Raw genomic sequence first — 23,637 nt, 5'->3', positions numbered from 1 at the left:
TTAGTTAAGATAGGAAAGGATATAAAAATCTTAAGTGTAGCAAGGCAAAGATAAAAGTAAAAATAAAGTAATGACATAACAGCATGATTAGAATGGGTTGCTATTAGATGTGTGTGTGTGTACAAGTAGTGTGAATGAATTCAAGAACAGGTATGACAGCTGATAGCATAGCCTCCCTCAATGAGTCCTTGACTCCCTGGAGGTCTCTCTTAATAATAATTTCCCCCTCCTACTGTCGAGATAATAAAGGAAGTCATTAAGATTTTCCTTGGATGGTAGGGGTTGCCTCATATTCCAATCTTTCTTACTATTCTTTCACTTTCCTAGCTTGAGTCGTATTCCTTATGCAACTACTCTCCATTTCTCTCTCGTTATACTTTCATAATAACCTCTTTTTTTATATTTTCTTGTTTGATTTCATTACTCACCACTTTAAACCAACACCAGCCGTGTTTTCACTTAAGTTATGTAACTTGCCATTTCTGCCAATAAATATTTCTTCACTAGCTCCCATTCATTGATCTCTTCCAAATATCCCACTCATAGAACCACTCCGAATTGTTTCCTAAAATTATCATCATCACCTGCTTTGTAATTCTACATAAATTCCTTTCTCCATGTTTGTTAATCCTCTAAGACAAGAACACATAGTCACTCTCAGGAACAGCAAGATCCTCTGATACTAGGACTCCAAAACTCTTGAACCTCATGATCCCTCTTAGTGTTGCCTAAAATATTCTCAAGAATTCCAGAAATTATATCCCCTTACTATTATCCTCATCCCAAATTACAATGCTATATTTAAAATCTCTCACAATGACTTGTTTTTCACTTGCCAAACTAAACTGCCTAAACATCTGTTCTGACCCTCTGTTTCAGGCCTACAGCAACATCCCAGTGAATATCCTGTCCTACCTCCACCACTATTAGCATTGTAATTTGGGACGAGGATAATAGTCAACCACATTTCACTGATTTAAACACTCTTTGGAGAGGCTGACTACTATCAAATTAATTTCTTTTATTTCTAATATGTCTGGCATTTTTATAGAGAAGCATCAGTGCATTGTCAGTATTTCTCTACCTATTATTTCTCCAGACTTCATTTGACTGAAATATACCATACATTATCTCATCTCTTAAGTGACTATCCAAACAAGATGCCATCTACCTTGGTAATTGTAATTTTCAAGCCCTAACACTCACTTGTCCAGAGAACGATCTTTCTACATCCTTCTGTGTTCAAATATAGCCCATTTCTGACACAGCTCCATGTATTACAGACCTTTCTTTTGATACATTCTATCATATCATTCATTATTGTTGCACTTCTCAATTCTGCATAACAATATCAGGGAATATGCTATTATTATTATTACACAGGCATTTCCTTGAAGTCTGCTGATGCATCTAGGAAGCTCGAGCTGTTTCATCAAGCAATAATCAACATTTGCACAGGACCTGCCATACCTTTGTTTTGATTCATCAACACCAGACTAATCCATCACCACTCAAAGCAAAAATGTAGTCCTCATGTCCTAACCACACTCTTGCTCAATTTCGAGGAATGATCCCTAGTTCTCCCCTCCCCATAGTCATGTACTGAAAAATATCTGATCTCAATCCTATAAAAAGTTAAATTATGGTTATCACATATCACCATTTCCTCCTATCAAATAATTTCTGTAACCACAAATCTGCAGCCTATCCTCATAAGCATGCTACAGACATGTCTCTTCCTCATCCTGAAGAAAGTCAGCTTACCAGATTTCTGCACAGTAGTCCAGATGAACACTTAATATATTATGAAAAGCCATCATAACCTTCTTATCTTCACTTGACAGTGTTTCCTTTAATAACCAAATAATTCTGTGAGCTTTTTTGCCACTTTTACAATATGTCTTCTAAACTTGTAACTCATTCTAACAGCAAATCCCTAGCCTCAGTTTCCTGGAGTCCAGCTCTAATGCAGTACAGTTGTAATCTTCATCCTAAAATGCATAACCTTACATTTTGCCACATCAACTGACTACCATTTGTCTTTGCCCATGTTGCTTCTGCAACATCTCTCATCAGCAGACAACTAAAACAAATATATATACACACAATTAAAAAGCAGTGGCCCAAGTACAGAGCCATTCAGAACACTGCTCATCACAGGCCTTCTGGATTATTCCTGAATAAGCTATTAAATACAACACCCACATCGCCAATTTCATTCATAACTTATTTTAACGGTAATAACCACAAACACACTATTTTATATACGATTGTAGTCTGAAAGGTTCTCGGACTCGACCATAGATGGCAACACTATCGGTAAGAATTTTTTTTTCTAAGTTGCTACATCTGTCATAAGCATCCATGTGAAATTGCAAGTCATTCTATCAAGTAGTTTGTTTTATACAGCTGTCTGAAGCAAAAGTGTTCTCTGTAACCCTTGAGATGAATAAAATTGAGTATCGTGCGGTTATAAAATTCTTTATAAAAGATTTAACGCCAAAAGAAATTAATTCGAAGTTCATAAAAGTTTATGGGCACTCTTCTCCTTCATTTTCGACAATTAAAAAATGGGCTGCCAAGTTTAAACGTGGCCGTACCAGCCTTGAAGATGATTCACATGAAGGACATCAAAAAGTGTAACAACACCAGAAATCATTGATCAAGTGCACGATACGGTATTGGATGACCGACGAGTCAAAGTGCATGAAATCGATGAGACTATAGGCATTTCAAAAGAACATGTAGGATATATTTTGCATGAAGAATTGCAAATAAAAAAAGCTTTGGGCAAGATGGGTGCTGCGGTTGCTACCAGTAGATCAAAAATGTACTCGCATGAAAATCTCTGAACGGTGCTTGGAGCGTTTTAACAACACTAAAACTGATTTTGTGCATCGATTTATTACTATGGATGAGACTTGAATTCACCATTACACACCAGAATCCAAACAGTGGACAGAAGCCAGTTAAGTGCCAAAGAAGACGAAGTCTGTTCCATCAGCAGGAAAGGTCAGGCATCAGTGTTTTGGGATGTTAAAGGCATTTTTTGTTTATTAATTATCTTGAAAGGGGTAAAACAATAACCGTGGAATATTATTCCGATCTTTTAACCAGACTAGATGAAAAAATTCATGAGAAAAGACCCGGTTTGCAAAAGAAAAAAAAATCATTTTTCATCAGGACAATACATCTGCCCACAAAGGTGTTTTGGAACAGGAAAATTGAGGGATCTGCACTATGAATTGTTGGAACATCCACCCTATTCCCCAGATTTGGCTCCCTTTGACTTCTATCTCTTCCCAGAACTAAAACTCTTCGTCGCTGGTCAGAGTTTTTCTTTGAATCAAGAAGTGATTGCAGCCGTAGAGGGATATTTTGCAGATCTTACTGAGAACCACTACAGGGATGGGATAGTGGTGCTGGAGCATCGCTGGAATAAATGTATTAGTCTTATGTTGAAAAATAAAAATACTTTTGAAATTATAAATTTGTTTTTTCATTGTTAGGCTGAGAACTTTTCAGACCACTCTCATATAGGCACCTTCATGGAGTCTGAAGGCTCATTGCAGGAGAACCAATCCATCCACACAATCATACCCCTACTAACTACACCTTTATTCAACTTCTGCAATCCACACACACCCTCAATCTATCCTCATAGGGAACATTCCACAGGCCACTCACCTCTGAATCCTCTCCACTGCTTCCTCATCCCCAAGAAACCCAGTGGACCAGACTTGAGCACAGTAATCCAGATGTAGGCATATCAAGGCCTTATAAAGAGGAATAACAACTTATCTCTACTTGTTAATGTGTTCATCAGACAAGTAATCGTATGGGCTATCTTAGCAATATGTCTTCTAAACTTTAACTCTCTGTCTACCACTACCTCCTAAATCTCTGGCTTCATCTATTTCCTGGAGCACAGCACCATCAATATGATGACGTATTGATTGCACTGTATTATGCCACTTTTCCCAAAATGCATAACTTTACATTTCTCGACATTAAACTGACACCCATTATCTTTTGTCCCTACTGACAGCCTATTTAAATCATCCTGCAAGTTCTCCACATCAGCAAATAAGTGAATATTTCCTTTCAGGTTATTTCCTATATCATTTATGTACAAATTAACCAAAGCATAGTTTGCTATTCCTGACTTGCCATAATAATGATAGTGAATGTATTTTAAATTAAAGATACCATGAAATTATATACTTGGTTTAATCCATTATCCAAGTGTAAGCATTATCCCAGTCCTGAAAGATACTCAGGTATCTTTCAGGACTGGGGAAACTCTGCCCATGGTAGGTAAACTCGCAAGGAACTTCACACACTTCAGGCTATGCTAGGGGATGGATTTTATCCTTGGGAGAGCAGATCAGAGGTGCTAATTTAACATGTGGTTTGAATGCAGTGCAAAGGCATGTTTTTTTAGTACTCTATCTTTTCTGTTGTACCTCTGACCTAGGGAATAGTGATGTTTTGTTCTTGTATGTTAGAGGAGTGAAAAGTAATGGGACACTAGTATTTTATCTATTTTGTAAGAAATTGTAGCCATTGGCAAAGAATATGACGCACATATTCAAGTTCTGTGGAAAGAGCTGTATCATTAGAACAAATCTCTCTCTCTCTAGCTCTGTGCAAATGTTTTTAGAATACCATACTGTTGGACTGGATGATGATGCCATTGTTTATGCAGATATCTTCCTGTGTGCGTTGCTTTCTGTAAATGTAAAAAGATAGTAAACCATCTGAAAGGTAGGTGAGTAATGTGTCAAGAAAAGGCAAACAGTTATTATTAGATTCTTTTTTCTACTGTGAAGCAAATTTTGAGGTGTTGGCTGTTAAGGTAGGTGACAAAAGAATCCAAAGTGTCTTGTCTCTGTGGCTAAATCGCAAATGCATCATCATAAGCATAACCACACTCGGAGCTTGCAAGTAGCTGTGGTAAGTATTCATTTTATATATTTAAAGTGTTCCATGTAAGAGTTAGCTAAAGGTTTGGTTGGAATCACATAGCAGTACCATTAAAACATGGCCTTTGCACCACATTCATTCAGTCCACATGTTAAATTAGCAACTATGATCCTCTCTTCTAAAAATAAAAACCGTCCCCTAGCATATCCTGGAGTGTATTCATTGTGACTGACTTGGCCTACTATGGGAGACAGAAGATTGTTAATAATCACCTTGGAGAACATAAATAATACATTTGCTACCATTATGGCAAGTCAGGTTTAGGCAATGACAACCAGGACCAAGCTTTGACAATCCATCACACAGGATCAGATGGAGGAAAACCAGTATGCTATTTAGAAATAGTATTTTTAGTCAGTCATGACTATGAAGAATTCTCCTGACCTGAACAAGTATGGTTGCAGTAATTTGCCAAAAATTTGGTAGACTTATCTTAAGATCAACTCATATATACACACACACGCATATATATATATATATATAGCTGTAATACTTTTTTTTTACAACATTAGAGTGCCAAATTAGGACTTTAGATCCTTTGTTATAATTTTAATTGTTTAACTCATTCATTATTATGTGTAATCTATAATGTGCTGCTTTGTGCTCTGAAGATGCCAGTTTGAAACCCAGAGAAATATAAACCCGTTCATGTATTATAGCTATTTGGCACCTCCAGGGAGTCCAAAGACTCATCGAGGGAGTGTGCGCCAACAGCATCGAACGATTGATCCCCTTCCAACTACTAACCACACTCAAACTTGCTTAATATACATATAAATAAACTATTATATATATAAAAATAATAGTTTATTTGATGTTGTGGCATGACTTGCTATTCACAAAAACCATGCTGCTAACCTCATATCTCATTCTTGAATTTTCTCCAGTACCTTAACTACTATTCCCGAGATGATCGTTAGTTGATATTTGCCATCTCGGTCCTGGAGCATCCTTTATTCAACAGAATTATTTCTCCTCTTTGTTTCCTTGGGGCCAATCTGATGCATTGAGACAAATTAAACAATCTCGTTAAAGTCAGTGCAGCTACCTAGCACATTCTCATTATTCATTCATCTTCAAGGCCCACCTTTCCTAATGGGTTATGGGGTGCAGCAGCTGTAAGAGGAACTTCCAATGGTCACGATCCTCCACCACCAAACCAGGTGTTCTGGTGGGACTCCCAACGTGTTGACCCAAGGTTTTGGATATAATCTATCCAGCGAGCCCTCGGCCTTCCACCCTCTGGCTTGGCAAAGAGGGCCAGCTGGGGGGGGGGGGGGGGGGAGCCTCTCTTGTGGCATTCTGACCAGGTGCCCGTACCAACGTAACTGTGATCTCTCAACATGGAGAAGCAACGGTTGAGTATCGAGTGTTTCCCGAATTGCAGATCTTCCGACTCTGTAGATTTTTTTATTCAGCCCTGCAACCCCTCGAAGGAACCTCATTTCAGCCGCTTGGATTCGTGTCCACATTCTTTCGGTCATTACTCAACTCTCATGACCATAAGTGAGGATGGGGACATAGACTGTATTGAAGACAGCCAGCTTTGCCTTCTGGCTTAACTCCCGCTTCAATACTACCAAACGGCCAAGCTCCCGCAATTTTGCACTTGAAGAGCCAATCCGAGTATCTGCTCTTTGTCCCACTTTCCATCACTCGTGAATATGGACCCAAGGTATTTAAACTTCTCCACCTGCCTCAGTGGGACTCCACTCACATGTAGAGTGCACTGGGATGGTAGTCTTGAGACCACAAATGTTTCAGATTTGGCACACTAATCTTCATTCCGGCTTCTGCACAAACAGGTACAAACCTATATAAAATATAATTCTCATTATGCATGAAAGATCAAAATATCCTATGCACCTCTAGTCTATCTATGTCTATTTCAGTCCCTGTTATGTTGCAGTTCCTCTGCAATATTTCCACCTGGATGATTTATAACTGCAAAGTGATCAATTGTGTAATTCAAGTATATTGCCTGCTTCATTCACCTCACTACCATGAGCAATTTGTCAAAATTATTCTACCATAATCATTCTTCCTTTTACTTGCCATATACCAAAAGAACATTTTCGTTTGTTCAGCTAATTTTCTGTCATACTCTGATTTTGCACTCCAAACTATACTGGTTATCCTAATGGCATATGCTTGTACTGCTCATGTGCCTACTAATAATCTCTTTAATCACCCCCCCTTTCTTTTGCTTAATGGTGCTACTCATTTAATTCCCACATAATTTAGCCTCCTGACTCTATGCAAGCAGTCTGCTACTGCTTATTTCAAACACTCCTTTATTATTCACTATGAACACCAAACCTTTGAAGTTTATGCTACAGTACTGCTCTAAGCAGTCCAAGTTTGTTGCAATTACCTGCTCTGTAATTCCACATAAATCTCCTTAACTCTGAACTGCACAATTACCCTCATGAATTTGCAGCAAGGTTATAGACAAATCCTCTGATGCAATTACTAGCTCTCTCAAACTCCTGGTATTTCCACTACATGATGCCTCAGCTAATCATTTTTTAATATAGCTGTATGAATTGTTTCCTTCCACTCATGTGTCCTCGCTTCCTTTCATTCTATGTTCCCATAGTTGAAGCTTTCCTATTATGTGTTACTTGTCAATACATAACCATCCTTGTCTGTTGCAAGCAACAAACTCTATATTTTGACCTCTATCTCATACCAGATATCTTCAAATGCACTTTTTTTTGCTGACCTGCCTCCAACTATTGTATTTTTTTTGGGCTGCAGTTCCTCTTATCACCAATACCCTTCCTTTTTTTTCTTTCTCTGTATCCTCTGAAATCTTCTACACTCTAACAATCTCAGATCTCTCATGACCAATTCACACTACCTCTCAGATCATTCATATCATGTTATCCACATCCTCACCTTGTTTCAATGCCATAGTCACAGTACTGTTCCTCCAGGCAAGGCATTCCTCTAACCTAGTTCTATACACCTTGAATCTCTATATCACATCTCTCACAGATCACTCATTACTTGCTCGCCTGCATCCTTCACTCTCCCTCCTTGTTCTGTCATCTGCCTCCATCCCTTGCTCTTGTATCCCTTCTCTTGATGATTCTCATTCACTCCCACTCTTGTTCACCTCATAATTTAGCCTTTTAAGTCTCTTAATTTTCCCCTTTGTGCTTCTCAACTCATTTTTCATACCTTTCACTTCTTCTCTCAGTACCCCTCTCTCTCTCTCACTTGGCATTCACCAATCAACATTCTCTAAACCTTCTAAATTCCCAGTCACACTTCTTAATGTTATATCCATCTCATTCTCAACCTTCCTCACCCTCAATCACACTTTTTTTTTTAATCTCTGTTGGCATTCATTTCTGATGTATCACTACTGAAAACCAGAGTCAGGATATGATACTAATAGACAAACAGCTCTTCCTATTGCCTACATTTTATGCAGATATCTCTTGCCACAAGCACAGCATACTACAAAATCTACTAATCACACCTTTTTAAACTCTTTCATCGAAGAATTGACAACCATCTCTGGCAACCCATTACCACTTGCCAAGCAAAAAAAAAAAAAACTTGTCCTTGTGCCCTTGCTAACTACTTTTTACATAGCTTCCCTGTTCTCTTCTATCCAGTTTATTAAAGCATTTAATGGCTACTCTGTAAAAACGGTTTTAGTAGCCTATGTTTTTTTTTTTTTTTGGCTATTATCCAAATTTTGTAATTCAAAAGGAAGTGGCAAATGTGATGACCATTAGATGTGGCGTACTTCCTATGATGATTGAGGGTTTCAAAGTTTGAGTTATATTAGGAAGTACTCCACATCTAATGGTTATCACATTTGTCACTTCCTTCTGAATCTTCTCCAATACAAGAAACCCAAATATATGCCAGTAGTCCAAATGTGGCCATACCAACGACAACATCCGAGTGATCCTTTCAAGCTATTTTGTCCGCTTTTGTAACATGTCTTCTGAATCTCTGGCCTCAATTTCTTGTGGTCCAGTTCCAATACAACACACATAATCTTTGGTCCTAAAGTGCATAATCTTATATTATGTAACATTCAACCATTATCCTTTCCCAATACTACTGCAGTCTATTTAAGCCATCCTACAGCATCTCATCTCATTTTTAAAGCCCTCCTGTTTTGCATCATCTGCAAACAACTGGATATTCCTTCTCAATACCTTTAACATATAAATTAAGTAGCAGCAGCCAAGTACAGAGCCCTACAGGAACAATTGGTCACCTGCATTTTTACATTCTACTTCACAACCCTATTTGCTCCAATTAATGCAATGGTTGGTGGCATCAGGTGTAGCAATTCCTTTTATTCATGTCTGCCATTGCTATATTATAGAAAGTGAGTAGATTACTAAGGCAAGACCTATCGTTCATAAAGCTTTGCTATCTTCCATAGTATCATACTCCTATCTAGCCAGCCAATCATGAATTCTGATGTTTATCAATTTTTACTCCAGAGATATTGACTAGTATGAGATTTTCTACTTCTCTCTTCGATCCTCCTTTATGTAACAGAACTATTTTGCCCTCTTTCCACTCGCTTGAGATCTTACCAGAGCCAATACTTAAACAGTTTGGTCAGAAATTTGGATTTACCAGATTTGACTAATTCAGTTGCACCTTCTGTTAACACAAGTGAATATCTCACCCAATCCCAGTTGTGCACCTTCATTTACCTCTATTCTTAGATCTATCATTGCAGCATATCAATATGGATGACACACAATTATCATTTGGTAATCCAACTATTCCTTCTGCTTGTCACCTTTCTGAACATTGACTTCCTGTCCACCATCACTCCAACTTCCTAGCTTCATCAATATAATACACAGTTTGCATTATTCAGCTTAAAATGTATAACTACACTGTTTTAAATGTAAAGTTATGTAAAATTGTTGACCAATATCACCTGCTCTCATTTTCAGTTTATTTAAACCATTTTAAACAGCAGTACTCTTGTCCTCCTCATCAGCAAACAACTAATAATTGCCTTTTACATTATTCATGCACAAATTAAATAACAGTTACCCAATTATGGAGTTCTGTACCACACTGATAACCATGCATTCTCTTGGATTCTACTCCAGTAAATATCATTGATTTCTTTCTATCAATGGTCTTTTATCCATGTCAACATGGATAACAGGATGTCTAAAAAATTAGCTGATTCATTATGTTACAATACAGCAAATACAATGCAGAGATGGTACTAATAAGTGTAAATTAATAGTTCAAGATTAAGCTTGTAGCAATTGATGTTTCTAATAAACTAACGATATGAAACAACACTTAGAGCCACAGATAAGATTTTTTTTATTGGGAAATATCACAGTCTTTTCCTTACAATATCTATGGTATTAATTTTTATTCATCATTTTTTTTTTACATTATGTACATCTGCAAACTTCATACTTAAAACTTTCTGAAATTGGCCCCTGTGATATATATATATTATGCAATATTTAACATTTTAAACCTTTGAGAACATGCCAGATGACAATAGGAGTGGCAGCCAAAACAGATCTGAGTAACTGATAATTTGCAGAAGTGAAATTTTGTGATAATACTAATAATCCTGAAATCATTGAACATATCTATACTGATATGGTCAATGATTTAGGTTGTTATATATTTAACTGTACAGAAATATTTATATGCTTTTTTTACATAACATTCTAACATGAAAACTGTTAGAAATGCAAAAATCTATGCTGCCATTATGGGAGGATTACAATTTATGGGAGAAGGATTGCACAAGAGATCAGAATGACTTGACTTTCTTGGGTAGGAGAGAAATTTTATAAAATATTCATCCACAGAATTCATAAGGAACATGAAACTTTTGTACATTCACCACAGAAATAATGAGTTAATAAAAATGTATTCCCTCAACATGAGGAGGTTAGCATTAAAACCTGGCATTATAACCAGTAAAACTAATTTGGTTTAAGCTTCTAAAAGTAAAGTCCCCATTACTGGAAACTCCAATATCGACAACATGGTTTTTGGAATATTTTTAGATTACCCAGCTTTATCACTTTAAATACAAGTATCTACACATGCAGCTACCCTATTGAATTCTTTCTCCATTATCATACTAGGAGAACTTTCTCGTTCACTATCAAATAACACAAATACCCAGGTGAATACTGTGAAAGTAGCAGCATTAGTAGGGAATGCCCTAACAATAGTTGATGAAATGCCTCTTGTAAATGCACGTGGACCTTCTTTTTGGTAACTTTTTATCATGCAGTCCCAGAGACCACTATACTGTTTTGGCCCTCTTGTACCATCTACTTGAAGTCTAGATTTCATGACATCAAATGGGTATACTACTATCCAAGATATTACCCCTGCTAAACCACCAGCTATCATCAGTCCACTTGTACTTACATTTCCATTTTGATCAGAGAAAACTTTCTGAATAAGAAATTCATATCCGGCAAAATAAGTGCCAAAACCAGGAGAATCTCGTAGGATAGTACAACCAAGGCCTCTAGAAAGTCCCTTAACTCCTTCTGCTCGAAATACTTTATTTAAACAGTCTAGTGGATTATTGTAATGAGGATAGGATATTTTTTTTTTCCAGTATGGTGGGTGTATCCTTGGCCTGCCTTCCCCTTGTAGTTGCAATCTTGTCTTTGCTAGCTCCATAGGACTGGTAATAATGCTCTGAACTGTGCCAGCCACACTCCCTGATACAAAGTGGCTTGCAAATGAATTGGGAGATGAAGAGGTGCGCTGCAAGTTACCATAGGTACCGAACACAATGGCATTTATTACAGCCAAGCCTGCCATTGGTGAAGACATACCCTTGTACAGTCCAAATACCTTTATTAAAGAAAAGAAAAAGCATAGTTACTCTAATGGATTTTATGAGGTAAAAACTTTAAAAACCATACTACATTAATAAAATGAGAATACTATAATCACAAGTGAAACATGAAAATTTCATCATTTTCATGTAATAGTTACTATATAAGAATAATAAAATCCAATATTTAAATCTATTAAAGTTGAATAGAATTTCTGTAATCAAAAACATTAAAAATAAATATATAGGTAACAATTTAGACTCTGTATACATTTAAAGTAATCAGTAATTAATGTGATATGAGAATAACATTTCCTTATGGTTAGACCAGAAGGGAGAAATACAAAATAAAACTAGTTTTAATAAAAGAGTAGTAAGCAGCAAATGTCCTTAGCCTCGCTCAAAGTACACACTTTTTATTGACAGACTGTCTTAAGACCACAGTTAAGCCTCTTAGACAAGCAATGAGAGTTATTTTTCTAATGCTGAAACACCCAGGATATCTCGCGTTTTGAACAACCAGTCAGCTCTGCTGTTTATTCAAAATCAAATCGTGGCTCCAGCTAGGTAGGGCACTCATAATAAGCACTTGATCGAACTCTGAAAGATCCTCTTTTTTCCCCCATTGTGATCAACACTATTGAAGATTACTGACCAGTAACATTCTTAAATAGTTGCCTGGAACACGTGGTGATGCACATGACCAAGTATTTTACATATACTCCACATAAGTGACATTTACATATTTTTAACACCTAAAAATGGTTGAAATAAGTGAAATATGGTTGGATGATATCCTGACAGGAATAGAAATGGCAAGGGATACAATGTTTTTCATGAGGACAGAAATGGGAGGAAAAGGGGGGGGGGTGAGAAAGCAGTGGAATTATGCCCATGCAATGAAGAAACTAGTGACAGTGATTCTTAGAAGTGGAGGTTGATGAGAATAGATTTTATGGAATGTTACTTAGACTGAGTAACATGGAGGGCAGTGCCAATGATGTGTATAGTAAAAGCTGACTAATTGAGCAAGAGAAGGATGATCATTATAGGCAATTAATTATGATAATACAGATGGGAACGAAGGGACATTTGGGAATAAGAAAAATTTGAGTTCTTGAGGGACTACTATCTTAGGTAGTATGCAATAATGGCAGGTACATGAGGATTTAGAGGCTTAGATCTGATCATATGATCAGAATATACAATTGCAACTCCCTTCAGTTGGGAAGTGGCCATAAGGTACTTGGCTGGTGGTTAGGTCTTCATAGGGCTAGGAAAGGATATATTTGGAACTACAAGGCTGAACTACATTAAATGATTATGAAAAGCCCAACATTTAAGAGAAAGGAGATAAATTTACTTGGGCAATGATCAATAGCTATTTTACAGCAATAATATTGCATATTCCAAAGGTCAAAATGTTAAATTTAAATAAGATAGGTATAAAATAAATAAATTAAAAATGCAATTGGGAAGAAGGCCTCGTGGAGACTGAATAATATTAATAATCAAGTGCATGAGGAGTAACAAAGAGCAGGCCAGGAAGATGATTCAGTAAGGACATCAAACTGTAACATGAGCCAAGAAGAATCCTAAAGTTATTTCTATATGGCAAGTAGAAAGTGATTATTATTATAAGATGTAAATAGAAAAACGATAGATTGGTAAATGCACACAGGTAGTCAGTGATCATCAGGACATGTAATTCTAATTCTCATACATGTGACATTATGAGACACTTTAATATAGAAGGGAATGGAATATAAAGAATGAATTGATGGTAAGCAAGCAAGAAGTATGAGGAATTAAATAAACCTGAATAAGGCAACAGGACTTGATATATCACCATATAATAACTATTAAGGGAATGATCCAGGAAGTTAACAGCAGCCTTGGAATACTGTTCAACAAATCTTGCAACAAGACGTGCAAAGAGGGTAATATTGTTCCACTTCACAAAAAGTAGCAAGACAAGACTGAGGCTACAAATTATAGACCAGTCTGCATGTCTAGAGTTGTGGTTAAGTTACTGGAGAGGTTAGTGAGAACTGGGATACAGAATTTAATTAACAACAACACAATGTTCTGCATTAGTCAGCAAAAAACATGAATTTGTGAACAGGATATATTTTTTTTTATTTAATGTGACTCCTCATGCCCATGAAAAGCTGTAACCACCCATAATACATTCATATGGGTGGACTAAGGAATATTTTTATTTTTTTACATAATCCAGAGACCAAAGATGGAACTTTTTCAAACTATTTTAAGCTAATTTAAAAATTGGAAAGAATGGTAATAAAACATTTTAACTAGTTATATATGGGAAATATGACTTCTGCCATTGAGATAGCCCCCAGTATCTCCATAGATCTAGCACTCAAGTGATGAGATCACAATATATGCAGAGGATAGGTACAATAAAAGGGACTAGGCTCCTGCCTACCACTGAGTAAAACCTAGGGCCAACATACTGCTGTCTACTAGAACAAGGCACCAGTATCCTGAAATAATCCAAGTAGAGATTGTTTAAAATCATTCAAGAGATTTTCAGAACACTGATAGTTAAAGCATATTTTTCTCAAAGCCTAATTGATCTCTGGCATTCTCCATTCACAGAAAATCTGCACCCACACACTGATAAACACATTCACCAATCATCACAGCATCTCTCCCACTCAACAGTATGGGATTATTAAAACCCTATATAACAGGACAAAATTAATTTAATTTATTCTTATAGCAGTGCCCTTACCAATGAACTTGACCACATTCTAAAAACCTAGCCAATGGCTACAATCACCACTAAATTCAAAAAATATTAAAACCCCAAAATAACACTCCCTCCAGAATAGAGACTACACCAAAATCACCCATTCCATATAATTTGGGGCACATCTAAAAATACTAAAGGGAAAAAAAATTAATATAATGTTTGTCTGATGTAAGGAAGCTTGTAACAAAAGTATCTTTGCATCATGCCAATTTGAAAGGAATAGTTTGCTACCATTGGTGACCTCTAGTTAACAGGTTATACATCTCTAACCTTTGTCATTTTCAGATGATTATTGCAATCTCTAGCTGGTGTGTGTGTGTGCGCACACACTAAACCAGTACAAGGATATGATGACATTTTTCTGGTCTTTGGAATATAAAGATTGAGAGAATGTAGTTTGCAAAACTTTGTGAATAGGAGGAAGGGAGGATTTGATCAAGACATTTAAATTGGTAAGGGGTTATTACTGGATTAACGTGGAAGAAATTTTTCCTGGAAAAGGGATAGAACAAGGAGACATCCCTGGAAGCTGTATAAAGAGGGTGTGAGCATAGGCATAACGAGCAGGTTCTTTGCATGGAGAGTGGTTGGTGAGTAAATGGAATTCCATTCCACAATTGACATTGTGGTAAATATGGATACAGTGAATGAGTAAAGCATAGTTTGATGAGCATCTGTTTGATTTGTAACAGTGTGCTAATCTTTGGAAAGATTAGCAAAACAAGCATTCTCTGCAGGTTGGCAGGAAAACAACCCAGAGGAAGACCAAGATATAGGTGGATTGATACAGTACAGTACAAAGTGCCTTAGAAGACAGAAATATAAGATCTGATAATGTTGGAGTCTTGACAGGTAAAAGATTGATTTGGAGGATAATTGTAGATAGGAAATTAGTAATGAAGCAAGTTTTTCATGTAATACTATCATATGCTGTACACCCCTTGATGGTGATTGTCATGAATTTGATGATCATGACTTAATTATGATTGTCTTTAGGTAGTAGATGAATTTCATTATCCAATGTGAGACCAATGCTCCTTTTATTGGAGGCTTGAGAGAGGGAGTTTCAGATTATATAAAAAATACAAAAATAAATAAAACAGGAAATGATAATTTCTTTAGAATGCCCATGGTAGTGATTATACTAGGTTTAAAACTTTCCATGGACAGGAGACACAAAACTTTGCACCTTTATTCCTAATACCCCTTGCATTTGGTGTATAAGCAGAGCAGCTTCCACTTGATTCCCCCCCCCCTTACCTTCCCACTATTTTTCAGTGTGTCGTTCAACAAGGCTTATTACTCACACAGTGAGGCTATCCATGCATCCTTATCTTGCATTGCCTCATTTATCATGCACTGATCCTAGTAGTTTACACTCACAGTTTCACCATCTAATTTTCATTTCTCTGACTAGTCACGCTTTTCTCTCAGCAACAATCTACCCAATTTCAGTTACTCAGATGTAGACCATCTACAGCACCACTCTTTCCTGCCTTCAAATAGATTCCATATTATATATACATACTCAAGGACTTCTTCCTGCGCATCATATCTATCATGCCATTCACAATCATTCTTCTCCTCAGGTCCCTACTATTATACTTTTTTCGCAACATATTCAAAATTCTCCCTCACACTTTTCCATTTTTTTCCTAAATATAATATCCATTACATTTATACAAGCTATACAAAGCTTATATAAAGATACAAAAATAGGGTTACAATTAGATAATAAATTAAAAGATATTAAAATCAATCAAGGTATAAGTCAGTGATGTAGCATGTCTATTCAGTTATATATATATTATTACGGGAAAACTCCTAAGGAGTCCTCAGACTCATCGAGGGAGGCCCTAACATCATGTCAAGAACAACTATTCTACATTCACACAGTATCTATCATACTTTGCCTTGAACTCATTCATAGTCATGGCACCCACAGCTGCTCTGGCAGCTTATTCCACTCATTTACTACTCTCCAAGTAAAAAACCTAGCTCTAACACCCCTGCTAACCATCCATGCAAACTGGGTAAGAGTTGCTAACTCTTACCCAGTTTCCATGGATGGCCCCTAGTCCTGTTCTCAAAAATATCCTCTGAATTAATCTTATAGAAACCCTTCAGTAATTTGAATGTCTCAATCATATCACCCCTTTTCCACCTATCAACCAATTTCTGCAACCCACAAATCTTCAACCTGTTCTCATAAGGTTCATTCCATAGACCTGCTATCATCTTGGTCACTCGCCTCTGGATCCTCTTCACCTCCTCCCCTTCAAGAAAAAATCCTGGCGCCCAAATATGGGCACAGTAGTCAAGATGGGGTCTTACCAAGGCTCAATACAGAGGAACAATAACTTGCTTGTCTGCTCAAAGTATTCTTCAGTAACCAAGTGATTTGATGAGCTGATTTAACTACTTTTGCAATGTCCCCCCCTAAACTTCAACTCCCTATCCACCAACACTCTGAAATCCCTGGTCTCAGTCAATCTCCTAGAGTACAGTTCCACCAATGTGGTATACTGCTGCTAATCTTTTCACCCCAAAATGCATAACCTTACATTTTGCCACATTAAATTGACATCCATTCTCCTTAGCCCAGTCCTCCAATCTATCCAAATCATCTGCAAAATTTTGACATCATGTGCATTCACTATTGCTCTACCCAATATAATATATATATTATATATTCTAAAAATATGAAAATAAAACAAAGAACTGTTGTTATACAATTCTGCATGCAGTTGATCACATTATGTTGCATGATAATAAAGATGACCTTCAAAAATCAGTTGATACTGATGTCTTATTTAACTTGAGATTTCACAAAAAAGAACATTTAAAAGCAAAGATCCTATCAGATCAAAAGCAATCATAGAAGATAAAATATAATCTGGGCAACAATTAGAACACCACTGGAAAAAAAAAAAAAAAAAAAAGCTACCCAGCTTTATTAAGTAATAGCCACTCATACTATTATATGGTTCAGAAATATGGACTGTTAAAGAAAAAAAAGCAAAGTAAAATACAAGAACAATTAAAGGATAAGCAAAATTAGATTGTATAAAAAGATGAGGATATAAGAGTTATGTATTTATAGTATACATGGAAAAAAAAATCAACAAATATAAATGGCAAGAGCATCAGTACTTATACAGATGATGCATCTCTTACAGTTTATAATACTTTAAAATGGGACATGATAAATTAAAGAAACAAGAGATTCAAAGAAGCTTGAATGCAAACCAACTCTCCACTAAATTTCAAACTATCACTGCATGTCTTGAGTCAACACACCTATAAAAGGGTACTTAAGGTTTTTTTTTTAAATTCTAGTATAAGTCTAGCAACACAAAAGTACTGTGATGGGCTAAGGGTTAGACCACTAAGAAATCCTGCTCCAGACCAAACAAGGTGCTTTTTAAAATCACTCCAAGCCTCCACAAATAAGAAGGGTGGTGGTGGAGGAGTAGTGAGCCATGGTGATATTCAAATTCACATCTATGAATGAAGAACAGAGATGCTTCCACTCAGCCAAACAGGCCAGAATTTAAAATTTTAATATAATTTCTGACTAATTTATGATAAAAATATTCACAAACATGCTTCACTTGAAGGCAAGTCAGTCTCATATGGAGGTAACAGAGTTTTTGTTCCTTACAGAAGGTTTGCTCCTCCCACAAAGTGACCAGTGAACACACAATAAAAATATGTTTGTGGGATTGATTGCATAATGTAAAATGGCCTTCATGTTCTGGGACTATGCATGTGACATGTAATAATATCTATTGTAATAAATAAAAAATCTTTACATGATGGAATTGTTTAGACTGCAGAGGTGATGCTATTCAACTAGATTAATTTCAATTAACTTTTTTAAAATTTGTTGACTAGTGTAATCATATTAATTAGATTTTAAAAATTTAGTTAATAACTACTTAACGCAATTTACAGACATAGAATACCAGTTGTGGTGGTGGACGGTAGATGGTGTTGATTCGTAGTAGAGGTTCGGTGTAGTGGTTGAGACAGTTGTAGGTGTCCTCCCGCAATGAGTCTTCGGACTCCTTGGAGGGGTTAGGAATAATAATGTTTTTTTATACATATAGACCCCCCCCTCCTTATTCTTCACTAATTCCAATGAGTCACTACAGTGCTATTGATCACTGCTCCAGTTAGCATTACATCAAAATTTTATAGGATAGTTTAGTCTCCCTATTGGCCACAGCACACCGGTTGATCAAAACATAGATGTGATACAAATACTACTTAAAATAACATGGATATGGAATATAAAAGAGTTGACTTTTTCATTCAGCATGGCTATTTGGATGGTTAAGAGATCAGCTAGAACTGAAATTTAAAATTAGTGCAAAGAATAACATGCATCATATGTTACTAATACTGAAGTAGATTTATTTATGAGGGGTACCCAAAAATAACTGGATTTTTTTTTTTTTTTTTTTTTTTTTTTTTTTTTTTTTTTTTTTTTTAACTTTTATTAAAGTTTATAATACCATATTCTAGTCTCCTTCAAAGTACTCTCCATGTGAGTCAATGCACTTGTCCCAATGTTTTTTCCACTGCTAAAAACAGTTCTGGAACTGTTCAACTGAAATACTGTTTATGGCCTCTGGCGACTTTTCTTTCACTTCGTCCATGTATCACTGCCCTTTCATGGTTTTCTTTATCCATGGGAATAAAAAAAAAAAAAAAAAAAAAAAAAAAAAAAAAAAGTCACATGGAGAGAGTTCAGGCAAGTAGAGAACAACCACCATGTTGTTTTTTGTCAAGAACTGTTGGAGAGACAAAGCCACATGGGCTGGGGCATTGTCATGGTGTAGCAACCAAACGCTATTCCACATTTCTGGCTGTTTTTGTCACACTATCAATGCAGTCCTGTCAGAATGTTGAGAGAGAAATGTTGGTTCACTGTTCACTCTCTGTTTCATGTAGTCAGCCATCACGAAATCACCAAACTTGTTTGTAAGCACTAACAAAAAAGCAGCCAGAACAACAAAACAGTTCCCACAGGATGATGCCACTTACCAGACTGGTGCAGAAAACTGCCTACTCACAATGCCTAGTGGAATCATCCCTAACTAGAAAATGCACCAAGTTCAGATTCTGTTTATTTTTGGGTATCCCCTCCTATACTGGCCATGGTTTGAACTAAGAACTGTTTCATGCACAAACTACTTCATATTAGTTTGTGTGAAGAAGTGTTTTAAACCAATCATGAATTACCTATCTCTAATGCTTACAGATTTGTTCACAGACATACTTACCGATTCTTTTTTGATAATAGAAGACATGCAGTTCCACGTGCCCTTATACATTGGTTTGCTAATATCTTGTGTCTGCAGTCTAACCTATTTTTAAAAAATAAAAGTAATAAAAATATTTAAAACAAACTGCTTAAAAATTAATTTTTTTTATGAGAAACAATGTAGAATGAGGGAAGTAATAAAAATAACAATAATAAAAACTGAAAACTAAGCTCACTCCCTAAACCTGCATTATATCTAATGGTCATTAATTCACTACACCACATTTCAATGCAAAGCTTACATTTAAAAATTGTGATGCAGTTTAAATATTCATCAGCTGGGCTCGACAAATTAGGCAAAATCTGACTCACCAAGAAGAAAACAATTTATTCGCATAAGCCCCCATTTTTAATGGGGGGGGGGGGGCTGATCTTGGAAGGAGTCAGTAAATAATAAAAACTTTTTTTTTTTTCCAAAAATATAACTGTTACATTGATTTTTCTTACCAGAATGGCCCTTTATATTATGCATATTCTGTTTTTTCTTTAAGTTAAAAAAAAATGAAAGATTTTTTTATTAAATAAAAAAAGTAGTGTTTTACCCAGTATACAGTTATTTGCCAGCTGGCAAAATCTACTCACCAGAGGTGAGCGGGAGAGTACATTTGTCAAGCCCTGATCAAGTGTCATCTAATTTTCCCTAAGCTACTGCTGGCAAAAATTGCTGCCAGCTTGGTTGGCAGAACGGTTAGCATATCCACTCTCCAGCCAAAAAGGCTACGGGTTCGAATCCCGCTGTGGGCATGGATGTTTGTTTGTGAAAATACTAGTGGTGATCGGTGTAGATGAAGATAGTTGTGGATTGGCGGAGACTGAGAGCTATAGTGTAGGTACCCTCCCTCGATGAGTCTTTGGACTCCCTGGAGGTGTTATGTAATAATAATAAAAAATGTCAATGATATTTGGCTACACTAGGCTATCAGAGAAAAATATATATTATAACATAAATACTTTAATGATTTTGGTTATAATGCTACACATTCAATTTTTAAGTTCAATTTTGCAAATACTCTGAAATGACATGACTAGTTCCTTAACACACACCTAAAGAACCAAGAGCAGTAAAAGCTAACCACCATAGTAACATCACACATACTATTCAAGTGCTAACTACAACCTAGGCTTCCTTTTTACCATGGTTAGAAGAAACTCTAGTTAACTTGTATGAATTGATTGTTGAGAGAGATTTATTTTGACTGCAGTGTTGCCATCATTGCTTGACTGTTTCGTTTTGGTTTATTGGATGAAAAGAAAGAGTGGTAACATGGAGTGAAAGGAGATATGAACATGACAACCATATGACTAGTCTCCTTCCCAGGTAGTAATAGTGAAAATGGTTTAAAATTGTAATGAACTACACAAAGCATAACATCCTAATTTGGCACCATCTATTATTAGATAAAGAAGTTTTATAAGTATTATTTCAATCAAGTATCACCATATTTTTGGCAAATCGATACACCCATACTTGTTAAGGTCTAAAGTGAGGTGGCATTTGGGAAATGTTTAAAAAACCACATCCTAAAAAAAGTTCAGACATAGTGAAGTAATATCACAGTTAATCATTATACCATGAATCGAGATCCTGATTTAATAAAGTCCCCACCCCCCCCCCCGAGACATTTGAATTATTCACATTTATAGTACATGCTGGTTGTGTACTATATTTCACACAGAAAGGAATAATATACAAAGAACTGGCTGGGATCCTTTCTTTTAGAGTTACATGGTGATTAGCATTCATTTTAAAAATTTATGGAATTTACAACCGTGTTAAAAAAAACTTTTTTATTATCCCGACGTTTCGATCTTCACATCTGGAGCATACATCAATATACAAGACAAGCTGAGTTACATTATTAACTGTAAGCTAGAGAAACAATGATTTGATCACATGTTATTCTACTGGCATGATCTCTAGTAAAAAAAATAAAAAAAAAATTATAAATTACATCAAGCTAAATTCTATTTACGATGTCATCGTAAATAGAATTTAGCTCGATGTATTTTTTTTTTTTTTCCCCCCACTATAACTCAGCTTGTCTTGTATATTGATGTACGCTCCAGATGTAAAGATCTAAACGTCGGGATAATAAAAAAGTTTTTTTTTTTTTTTTTTTTAACAAGGTTGTAAATTCCATAAATTTTTAAAATGAATGCCGATCACCGTGTAACTCTAAAAGAAAGGATCCCAGCCAGTTCGTTGTATATTTTTTCTTTCTTGTGAAATATAGTACATAACCAGCATGTACTATAAATGTGAATAATTCAAATGTCTCAGGGGTGGGGGTGGGGACTTTATTAAATAAAGGGTCTCGATTCATGGTATAATGATTACCTGTGATATTACTTCACTATGTCTGAACTTTTTTTAGGATGTGGTTTTTTAAACATTTCCCAAATGCCACCTCACTTTAGACCTTAACAAGTATGGGTGTATCGATTTGCCAAAAATATGGTGATACTTGATTGAAATAATACTTATAAAACTTCTTTATCTAACAATAGATGATGCCAAATAGGATGTTATGCTTTGTGTAGTTCATTACAATTACATCAAGTTAAATTCTATTTACAATGTCATCGTAAATAGAATTTAGCTTGATATAATTTTTTTTTTATTTTCACTAGAGGTCATAGAATAACATGTGATCAAATCATTGTTTCTCTAGCTTACAGTTAATAATGTAACTCAGCTTGCCTTGTATATTGATGTATGCTCCAGATGATGATCTTGATGTGAAGATCAAAACGTCGGGATAATAAAAAAGTTTTTTTAACACTGTTGTATATTCCAAAGTCAGTGATACCATGAATGAGCAACACAGAATGTATAAGATTAATCTTAGAAAGGAATTTTACATAGGTACATGGAATGTCCGGGGTTTACAGATGGGTACTCTTGAGATTGTCTGTAAAGAGATGGATAGGTATAAAATTAACATCTTGGGAATTACAGAGACCAGATGGAATGGAGAAGGTCACTTCAAAAGACAGGATGGTAAGCTAGTTATTTACTCAGGTGGTGACTCAAAACATCATGGGGTAGCTGTGATACTGAAGAGAACTGAGGCAAGAAGCCTTCTTGGTTATAACTCCATTAACGATAGGATACTCTACATTAGACTTAAGGCTCAGCCTACTAACGTATCAATTGTGGTAGTTTATGCACCCCACACGGATAGGCCTGAAGAAGAGAGTGAAGAATTCTATGAAAACTTACAAACTGTTTTGGACTGCCTACCAAGGAGAGACATACTGTACATCTTAGGAGACTTAAATGCAAAAGAGTATGAGAGTCAGTCCGGAGTGTGGCATGTTTGGTCTGGGTGAACGTAACACCCATATTGAAAGATTGTTGGAATTTGCCCGTGCTAACAGATTAGTTATTACCAATACCTGCTTCCAGAAACATCCATGGCGGACCTATACTTGGACATCCAACATTGATAGGTCAAGGCACCAGATTGATTACATCTTGGCTCTCCAGCGGTGGAAGACAAGCATCTCTGATGTGCATACTTGTCCTGGAGCAGATTGTGGTACAGACCATCAGCTGGTAAGAGCCAAAGTAAGACTAAGACTCCGAAAACTTCCAGGTCAGGCACATTCCACTAGATTGGATTTTAGAGTAATTCCTAGTGGATTCACAGAAGAAACATCAACTCTGCTGGATGATTTTTTGGAGACCAATGAGGAAATCTC

The 23,637-nt window shown here is 36.1% G+C and overlaps 1 protein-coding gene across 1 annotated transcript in view; it reads right to left on the bottom strand.

The window, feature by feature from the left end:
- Nucleotides 1-10,296: 10,296 nt before the first annotated feature.
- Nucleotides 10,297-23,637, bottom strand: part of LOC150097365 (mitochondrial basic amino acids transporter-like) — a 55,673-nt gene continuing 42,332 nt past the window's right edge. Inside the window, exons 3-4 of the mRNA XM_090406889.1 lie at nt 19,892-19,975; nt 10,297-11,838 (exon numbers count right to left, since the gene is read on the bottom strand). Of these exons, the coding sequence (XP_090263015.1) occupies nt 11,047-11,838; nt 19,892-19,975 (876 nt within the window). The 3' untranslated portion in view covers nt 10,297-11,046. The remainder of the gene's footprint in view (nt 11,839-19,891; nt 19,976-23,637) is intronic.

The sequence above is a fragment of the Typopeltis vanoorti genome, chromosome 17 (genome assembly GCF_054136105.1).
Source record: "Typopeltis vanoorti isolate ZY-2024b chromosome 17, IOZ_Tvanoo_1.0, whole genome shotgun sequence".
NCBI lineage: Eukaryota > Metazoa > Arthropoda > Arachnida > Uropygi > Thelyphonidae > Typopeltis > Typopeltis vanoorti.
Note: the sequence above shows the minus strand (reverse complement) of the source record. Positions and strands in the feature narration are given on the sequence as shown.